The sequence below is a fragment of the Dysidea avara genome, chromosome 3 (genome assembly GCF_963678975.1).
Source record: "Dysidea avara chromosome 3, odDysAvar1.4, whole genome shotgun sequence".
NCBI lineage: Eukaryota > Metazoa > Porifera > Demospongiae > Dictyoceratida > Dysideidae > Dysidea > Dysidea avara.
This window is the reverse complement of record NC_089274.1, coordinates 27,320,484-27,330,936: the sequence shown is the minus strand read 5'-3', so window position 1 is coordinate 27,330,936 and position 10,453 is coordinate 27,320,484. Positions and strand designations below refer to the sequence as shown.

General features: G+C 36.4%; 1 protein-coding gene across 1 annotated transcript; it reads left to right on the top strand.

Moving 5' to 3' along the window:
* Position 1: 1 nt before the first annotated feature.
* On the top strand, positions 2–10,380 carry LOC136250583 (beta-1,3-N-acetylglucosaminyltransferase lunatic fringe-like). Its single transcript, XM_066042802.1, has 11 exons — positions 2–384; positions 444–504; positions 2,716–2,758; positions 8,367–8,432; positions 8,557–8,686; positions 8,744–8,779; positions 8,832–8,914; positions 8,961–9,031; positions 9,081–9,175; positions 9,472–9,542; positions 10,147–10,380. Exons 1-11 carry the CDS (start codon positions 61–63, stop codon positions 10,220–10,222), a joined length of 1,056 nt encoding a protein of 351 aa, XP_065898874.1. The 5' UTR covers positions 2–60; the 3' UTR covers positions 10,223–10,380.
* The last annotated feature ends 73 nt before the right edge of the window (positions 10,381–10,453 follow it).

The window sequence follows — 10,453 nt, the reverse complement described above, 5'->3', positions numbered from 1 at the left end:
AAATTCGTAGTATTTCTGAAATCTTAAATACAGGTTTGTTCGTAGCTCTGTAGCTGGTCGATGATCAAGTCATCTACAATAAAGCTGAAGCGAGTAGCATTGCTAGGCGTTTCTATAACAATCTTATTGTTTGGATTATTACATTATGGACGATCTGGAGAGTTTTTCAGGTCGTCTACGAGAAAGAACTCCCTGGGACTACAAGGTCTAGACCGTCACATCACTCCAGCCAGTCACCCACTAATATTTGGTAAAACACTGCAGCCAGTGAAGCGATATTTACCTGAGGACGTGTACATTTCATTGAGAACAACTCAAGTTTACCATACCAGTAGGCTATCACTATTGTTACTAACCTGGCTGCAAGCCTTACCGGCTGATCAGGTAAATAGCTTGTAGTTGAAGCCATAGGTCTCATCTGCTGTGTTTTGCTTCAACTACAGCTGCATATAGTGACTGATGGGCTGCAGAATAACAGTGTGGTGAAAATGTTAACCAGTGAAGGCATGTACAGGGGGTGTTGCTGACATTATGTTGTATGTTAATGATCTTCAATGGAGTGTGTGTAGCTGAAATAACAGCCAATCTACTGGCTGCATTTTAGCTACTATATAGACAGCAGAAACCTAAACTTATAGTTACCATATTTGGTACCTGTTTTTTGCTGTCAGACGTTAAGTGCTGGCCACTGTAAAGCTGTAATAATAATAATAAATAGCTACATATAGAAGAGTTATATGGAACTGTTCTTTAGTTGAGGCCATGCGTCTAACATAGCAACCATTAAAAATGAATTTTACGTGTATACTTGTTGAATGATCATATTTGTTTGAGGTTCACTTTGACAACTACACTAGACCATGTGCTACTGCAATTATTGGGCAAGCAAATCTATTGTTATAGCTGCTACAACCCTTGGGACCAAATAAACTATTAACCTTAATAACTAATCATGATTGCACAGAATGTCTCAGCTAACTGTCATCTGCTTGTAATTTATAAACAGTAAACATGACTACCCACAAGCCTCTCCCATTAATTATACACAGACACCACAAAACCAAATGTGTTAATACAGTATTTATTTTAGTGTAGAGCAATTTAAGAAGCTACTTTAGGTGGGTGTCTAGATGCCAATCAAAAGCTGAACCCCAGTGGTTTGAAAGTGGTTTGTATACTAACTGAACGACTATTGATGCAGAACAGTTTAATCGTTAAAGTACTGTACTTACTGAATTAAACGCTAGAAAATAAAATGCTCTGGGAAAATATTGTTATTATTAATAATACTGCTCAGTGATGTCAACCTGGCAATAATATAATGTAGCTATACAGCATGCATGCATGTTGTACTGTGTATGCTGTAAGTAGCTACATGTATGTATGTGCATGCATGTGATCATTGTGTTGTTTTGTCTGAATTATTTACAACCAATGATATTGGGTCATACAATTCCAAATAATATTATCTTTTTGAAATACATTTTATTATTATAATGGTCTTGCTATCTTATAAAAATCCTCAAACTTGTCTGTTAAGTCTTTGCAGTTCATCATTAGTGAACTTCTACAACATCACATCAAAGGAAGAACGATATGAGGCTGTAGTATACAACAAAAGTGCTCCTATAATAATTATGCAAATCAATAAAGCTATTTAGCATGGTTTTGGCTATGTATGTTCTTCCCATTACACAACCCTATACACATGGGGAACGATATGTGAACTATAGCCTAAAAAACAATATGCTTACTTTGACTGTTGGAGGCATGGCACAAGAGATTTTTGTTTATTTTTTAATACATGTTATGAATGTCGCAAATCTAGAGCTGAGCGATAGTGGCGATCAATCGATTATCATGATAGTTATTAACAATCGTGATCTTGATAGTATACTATTGTGCTATCAAGATTACTTATCCATATCTGTGCTTAGTCAAAAATATGGATAACAAAAGCAAACATGATAGCATTGAAGTTCAGAAAACTATAAATGACTAGTAGTTTGAACGTGCACAACAAAGATAACAACTGTACTGACAATAACAATTTTTAGCGGAGTGTTAGAAAAGCAGATGTGTGGTGTGTATGTAATTGGAGTAATCATGTGTTTTATATGTGAAGTTGAGTGTCTCTAATAACTGCTAATAACTATCATGATACTATCGTTATCGTGATATAAAAGTTTCTATCAATCGTGATAGTGATAATTGTACTATCACTCAGCTCTACACAAATCATCAACATTCAGAGAAAGGAAATGGAACACAAAGGTAAGGCCATGATGTGTGCATTATACATACTGCAAAATATACATGTTGGGTGGTATCTAACAGTGAAAATGTCAAGTGCTCAGCCTGATTTGTGGTTGCCTGAAGGAATTAATAGGTACGTCAATCAGTCAGAAAATTCCACTAAATATTTTTCTTTTGTAGCAACATATTGGAAGCATTTTGGATCACGTTGAAAGCACTTTATGGCTTGATCATGTCTATCCATTACTGCCAAGGTGCCATGAATGTATTGTGAGGCTGGTTTCTCGTCAGTATTCTATCATGGAACAGTGCAAACCTGATCCCTATACTATACAGTACTACTGTACTGTATGATAATCATATATAGTCTGATGAACAAATGACAGAGTTGATGCCATTTACTTATTTCTGTATGCAGATGTTTAAATGTCAGTCTTCAATTAATTTACTTTTCTCTAGGATACAATGTAACTGTGTCATCATGTCCTCAAAACCACAAAAGGTAAGCAGCAAGTGTTTTTGTCTAGAAATAATTGCTGTTCAACATTTTATTTAGCTAATGCATGTACAACTGATTTACTCTTGGTTATAATAACATAGCAAGTCAAGGGAATTAGTAACAGTTGTAACATGGGCATGAAGGCATACACATCAGGTGAAAAGCTTGAATGCCTGTGTTATAGCTAATATGTAACATTTCCCATCCGTATCAGGCTAATAGCTAGTGTTATGCGATATGGCAAATTTTGTATATCGCCTATCACGATTATTACTCTCTTCTTTTATCACGATACAATAAATTATCCAAATTGCATGAAGTCATGGTAATAAATTGCTAGTATTTGAGTATAAGCCATGTAAAATAGTCCCTAACAAGCATATTCCTCTGCAAGTAAGTCTGTTATAAAGAAATTAATACTGTCTTGAACATCATTTTCTGATGAAATTGCTACACCATCATATATCACGATATAACAATATTAATTTTTTATCACGATTACAATATAAAAATTAATATATCACGATAATCAATATATTGCACATTACTACTAATAGCATATGCCAGGTAATCACCCAAGCCAATAATAACCACTAGATGTATTACATATGCATGCATGAAATGTTTTATTATATTGTGGAGGCATTTTTCATACTGTTCTTCGTCTGTAATGCTGTGTAATGTGCAGAACACATCTGGATATGTATAGCCATGTCTCTTTCATTAATTGATAGTCAGTGTGTATATTCAGTCAGGCAATTAATTTTATAATTAGTCTTGCACCATTCTTTTCTACTGTAGTATAACTGCCAACCACCCTTGTTTCATAGCTCTTTGTTTCTATGATTCCTATAAAATTTTTATACTTAAATTAAGACTTGCTCGACCCAGTCATCTGGGTTATCTGGATCATCTAGTCTGATTACAACCCTTCTAACACATACCAATCCTACACATGATTGCATGAGTTTACTGCCAGCCTGGAATTATGCAATTGTGGAATTGTGCATAGGCACATGGTGGTGCTTATGCAAGTTTCTTAAAGAATAAAAGAAAGCCATCAACTAAGAAGCTTGACACCACCTGCATTTTGTAGTTATCTACGCTAAGCTCAAAGTGTAATTTAATATATCACTTTCACACCCCAGATCAAAATAGCTACCTGGGTTGCATTTGCAATGTAGCTCAGTTGACGACTTTGCCAGGCTACATCTAAAATGTAGCCCAGGCTACAACTGGGCAGCTATTATATACACATCAAGGCCAAAATCGATCATTGGGATTGATTTCAGATGGAAGGCGTTTTGTTATCCTCGCTATCCTATGAGTTGAAAAACATTGGGAACTATATAGTGGTAGCAAGTGTTTCTGTGCATTTTTGAATATGGACCACACCCACATTACTGATACCATGAAATTACTACTCTGCGCAAAATAACCACTCTACAATCAAGCTAGGCCTTTAATAAACTGTGTAATTTATGCCATAATTAATTCAATATCCCTAATTAAAACATTAAACTTACATAACCGAATTCTCCATGATATTTCTAGGGTTTGTCCATTTATCATAGTTAACATAGCTAGAATGTACCACTGCTGACACCAACCCACTTACTATGAAAGAGAATGAAGTTAAGTCCATGATGTATATCAGCGTTGTAAGTGGGCCAGGTCATCCGGATTATCCGGGTCATTTGGGTCACATTTCGTCCGGGAAAAGTGGGTCCTATCCACTTCACTGAATATCTGCCGGATGAGATCACGTGTAACTATAAGTTAACAAGCTCGATTGTATTGATGGAAATGCAGTAGTAAACACTCAAGAAACTTATGTGGAGCCACACCCACCATTCAGGATATGCTTTGCTGTCTGTGTGGGGTATGTAGAGCCATGCCCACTTATTGGAATTGTACCAGCTGTGCTGCATGCATCACCAGATCCGTGTTGCTACTTAAAATGTAGGTAACTAACTTCTGGAAATTCTGTAGCTACATGTAAACTTACGTGGAACCACCCCCACTTGATAATACATAGTTACTCACTTCTTGCAAACAATTTTTTTTATAGTGTAAAAAAATGTAGGGCTGATTAGTGGGGCACACCTCTAACTCTATTTTAATTAAACCAGGTCAGATCCATGTCCCATCCAGATTACTATTCGGGTCAAACGGGTCAACAGTACTGACCCACTTACAACACCGATGCATATATTGTAGGTAGGTAAAAAGGCACATTTCGGGCCTTAAGCTCGTAGCATTAACTACAGTCAAGTTATGATTGCTGAAGGCGTTGGAAGGGTTTGGGGTTGTTCTGAAAGCATTTTTGAGTTTGATTATGCCTACCCAATACTGCTGAGCTGTTGTGAAAGAATTTTGTACAGGAAAACCCAAACCTTCATTATTCATACTATACTATCGTACTGTATGATTCCTCTAAATCAAATCACCAGCAATGACACTCTTTAAAACTCCATAAGTCAATACAATGTACATATGAGGATATACAGTCACTTTATTGTTATCAAGCACAATCCAGTGTAAAATGTTTTAGGGTCTGACCTACTTAGATATCATACTGTAATAGTACGCTAGTAAGGATGATGAAGATTGGCACTTTCCTGCCATAAAATATGAAAACCAGAGTCACATTTCCTTTATGAGTATTGGTTAGACAAAATCAAGCCTGAATGCCAAATTTTCTAATGCATGACCAATTGATGTGTTGTGGTAGGCAAAATCAGGTCGAAGTGACATTGAACCAAGCTCATATTCTTAACTATAGTCAAGTTCTGCCTGAAGGCATCAGTTAGTCAGTCAGACAGTCAAGTCATTGAATAAAAGATTTTATGAATTTCATAAAAACTGTTACAATGCATGCATCATGCACTATCTATCTACCATGTATTGTTAATCACATTATGGCTTTAGTGGTGGCTATCACAAGAATCCTATGTAATTTCACAGTGGATTGATTTTAGAGGCGCTTCTAGTTCTGTTTTTCACTTTTAAGTTTAAGGAATTTTAACTTAGCCAAGTAATTATGAGTGTTAAATTTGTAGCTACGTGTCCTGTGTTGTGTAGTTATTATATGTTTTTTGTTTGTTTGTTTGTTTTTGTATAATTTGTTTGTGTTTTGCTCTGTGTGTTGTATATGTACTTAGTTACTCTGGTAAGGAAGAACGGCTTATGCCGATTACCTAGAGGATAAATAATAAATCAAATCAACCAAATCAGGGAGGTCACCTACACCTGCAGATATACTAGTGAACATTTGTGACTGGATTTTGGAAAAACCATCCAAATCGCACACTAGAAGTTTTGAGATAAACGGTTTTAAAGAAGTCAAGTCAGCATAACTTGCCAAGGATAGCAAACATGTGTATGAAATTTACACAAAAGATGTATCAATCTATTACCTTTCAGGCTACTTCCACTACTTGTACCTGCTTGTAAAGTTTCCCACCAAATAAGATAGAAAATCTAAGCAGTTGGACAAGCGAAGTAGTATCACGAGTGCTCACAAAGGGGTGGGGGGTGGTGGGATGGGCAAGGGATAGACATCAAAATGGAGGCAGACCACGATTGGAGTCCAAACACGAGATTACAGGGCCATGCTGGGTACTTAGTGGCTGACATGTAGCAAAATCAACACACAAAAAATGTCTAGCCAACATTACAAGGCTGTCCATCAGTAAACCAGTGATTCTTGCCAAGCCAGGTCCTTCACAAGACCAGAGACCACCATTCAAGCTCTACACACTACCCAGAAAGACGTCTGATGAAACCAGCCTCAAGTAGTTTGAGTAGTACTGAGGGTCAAAACTAGTAGTACGATAGTATAGCTATCCACTGAAGGTGTTAGTTTGATTTTGCCTGATGTGCAATTTGGATCAGTTTTGTAAAATCTGGTCACATTTAATCCTAATTTAGTCCATACCCCCAAGACCAAGACAGAATTAGGGATTAAATGTTCATTAGTATATCTGCAGGTGTAGGCGACCTCCCTTGTTTCCCTACTTTTTTTTCTATCATCCCTAATAAAACTTAAAATTCCTAATTTTTCTTAAACTTGTTTGTTTACTTTTTCTGTAACATTATTATAGACTGGTGAACCCACTCATATTACATCAAAAGAAAGGATAGCACCAGAATTAATGTTTTCGTCTGAATGGCGCTTGCCCCAGCTATCAAATACTGCTTCTAAAGTACAGTGGCCGTTACGCTTCGCTTTCAGCTATGTTCAGCCTGTTACACAGTGCTACAGATGAAAAACAGTAGAAGAAGTGCCTCTGCAACACTCCAGTCACCACGAAAATACGATTTGCTTGCTCCCAACTGTCAATTACTGTCTCAAAAGTGTAGCCGCCATTACGCTTCGCTTTCAACTATTTTCAGCCCGTTATACACAGCGTTACAAGCGAAGAAAAGTGTTAGAATTGTCTCTGCAATCAATCCAGTCACCATGGAAAATATGAACGATTCCTGATTACAGACGTACTGTAGGGAAGCCATGCATCATGCTACCGCGAATCGACACTTTGGGCTGTCAGCAAAAAGAAATGGGACTCAAAGGAGGACAAAGGTAAGTCCATGATGTGTGCATTGTACGTACTGCTGTATGCCAAAAGGCGCATCTCAGGACGAAGCAACGTTGAACAGTGAAAATCAAGCCCAAAACCTTAGCCATTATTGAGTTACACTTGCCTGAAGGCAGGCAGGCAGGCAGGCAGAAAATTCCATTAAATTTTTTTTTTTTAATTTTGTGACAATTTATTGGAAGCCTTTAGGATCATGCTGACGGTACTTTTGGGCTTGTAACCAATACTGCCAAGGTGCCAGGATGGAGTTGTGAAGCTGGTTTTTGGGTGAATTGTTTAGCTAGGAAAACCCAAATCTCCATGATCCTAATATACGTACTGTATGATAACAAGTGGAACCAAAACAGGATAGCCATTGATAGTCAGGGCATATATAGTCCACACAATTAATTATTATAATGTCTTTGGCTCCATTATTTCCTCTGTTGTAGTATGCGCTGGTTCACCAAAATAATAATGATTGTAATAAAGAAAATTTACAGCTGAGTAAGGAACATAGAAATAAAAGTAATGAATCATATACACCTGTAGCTACATTAGTGAACATTTGACCCCTACTTTTAGTCATGGCTATATTATTGAAAGGCTATGTATGACTTAAGTAGGAGTTAAATGTTCATTATTGTTTCATTGCTTTTTGATCTCTACTGATTCAAATGTAAAATATGGCTCTAATATTTTTTCCTTACACTTCTATAAAGAGAGTTTGTTACTACTGGAATATTGTTTCAGGACAAACTGATCACGCATTGTAGTGTAAGTTTTTGGCCCAACTGATAAAAATAGTGTTATCACTATTGATGATAACTTATAAGTTCAGTACACATGAGATATGCTTTCTTCTTCTGTGTGCCAGCTGTCTCATTGGAGCCATTGCTGAATGCGTTGTTCTTGTGCTAAAGATTCTTCCGTAGAATTATAATTTTTTACACCAACACATAGTTGAACAATAAGCTCTAGGGATAAACCAGGGAGATTGTGATTGTATATTGACATATTACCATCTTTAGGGCTTCACTATGTTGTAAGACTGGTGTAGAATTCAGCCTATACTACCGAGTGATGGAGAATTACAGGTAAATTAAGAAATATTCATATTAATTTACAAATATGTACGTAAATCTCTCCACCTACATGTGACATGTATTCCATGTTGGGAAAGTTGACTTAACAAGTTATTACTACTGATATGTCTCTTAGTTGGTTTTGTCACCTTGACGATGATATGTACCTCAACACTAAGGTGTTAGCCAAATATTTAGCCAACCACAACCACAACCTGTCATGGTATATCGGTTACTACCCTCTTGCAGCTGGCAAGCCCTTTGAGGTACATACAATGCACCCATACATAATTACAGAATATTTTTGTTTTATGTTTTTGTAGTTGGACTCCTACAGATTAAAATCTATAAAGAATCCTGTGGGTAGCCCCTTTATTTATTTGCACATTAATAATTGATGTTGATGTTTAGAAAAGGACTAAATTTTCATTCGCTACTGGTGGCACATATTGTATTAGCCGGCCACTCTTGAGGAAGTTAATAAATTTCTTTAAGTACGTTCTCCAATATATGTATTATTTGTACAAAACATTTTAATAGTGGTAATAATTTTGAAGCTACATGTAACCAGTTCATGTTAACTGATGATATGATAATTGGGATGGTTATTGGTAAGATTTGATCTTGTTCTGGTACATTGTTTTGACTACACTATTGCAGAAGTGATACTTGGATTTAATTTGACTGATGTTTCAAATATCAAAACTCATTTGCAGTCTTTGTCTAACATAAAACCTGCAGACCTTGTCAATCTGGTAAGGAGGGATAATTTGATTACATACCATGTTGTACATACACTTTTGTACGTGCTGTGTACAATTTTTCATTGTAGCTATTGGATTGTGCATGTTGCTAATATGGAACATGTTATAACATACATATAAGTTCAGACTGCCATCAATGAGTACATATATGTGTGTACTGTGATGCAAGTGACCATAACTTTTTTTGTAATGAATAACAAACCATACCATTTATCCCACATAGTTTTAGCATGTACATATATGTATGTGGTATATTGCAAAAATCATAATGTTGTATTCTGTTTTAGATTTCAGTGAGTTATGGTGGCAAAAATAACAGGATAAAGTTACCACAAGAAATCAAGAATGACACTTCAGGGTGTGTTGGTGTGCATGTGTAGATAATGTGCTTTTTGTACATCATGCTGGAGGTGCAAGTTCTCTACACTACAAAATCTGGATGAAAGAGCTGTTTCTGTTTATGTGGCCTATATGGGACAGCTGGTATTGATATACCAAGAAGTGTGGCTAACTAACTTTGCATGCCATCCATTATTGGGGGTAACTGCAGCCTTTCATCTCTTTCCAGTAAAGTTGCAAGTGAACGTCTCCAAGTGACAAGTAGTAACACATAACCAAAATAGTTAGTACAACCACAGGAAGATGTACGCAAATATTCAAAGCTGCATGCCACAGTATGTCTGTAGCTAATTTTTACCATGAATTAAATTCAGTAACATTAGAGATGTTCGGTTTAGAAACCTCACAATCCTATGAAGTTAGTTTTAACCTTGTATGGACAAATTTTACAAATGATTACCTGTGTATAGTGTAATGAGTATAATGTTAGACACATGTCCTAACTATTTCTAACTATGTTGCTGATGTCAGAGATACTTGTAAGGAATGTAGCAGTTCACATGTTGTTGAGTGTAGCTGTGCTACAAACTATTAGTCATGCTAACTGGTCTCTGCTCAAACAGGTTCTTATCATATCACTGCCTACTGTACCCAGAAGTGAAGTGGTGTAGTCAACCTAATGCTGCTAGTACACGATGATAACTTCAGTGTTGCTGTCTGTAGCTAGTTTGCATTTGTACTGCGTAGCTGTACATGTGTGTTTGTGTGTGGCAAGAATGACTTCTGACTGCTACAATAATTTGTGATTTCAAATCTTGTACAATGTAATTGTAATTGATGAAAATTAGTACCCCCAATGTGTTTACATTCCAACATAGCTGGCAGAAACCCTTGCAATATATTTTTTTCTGTCAATTATTTTATATTTTA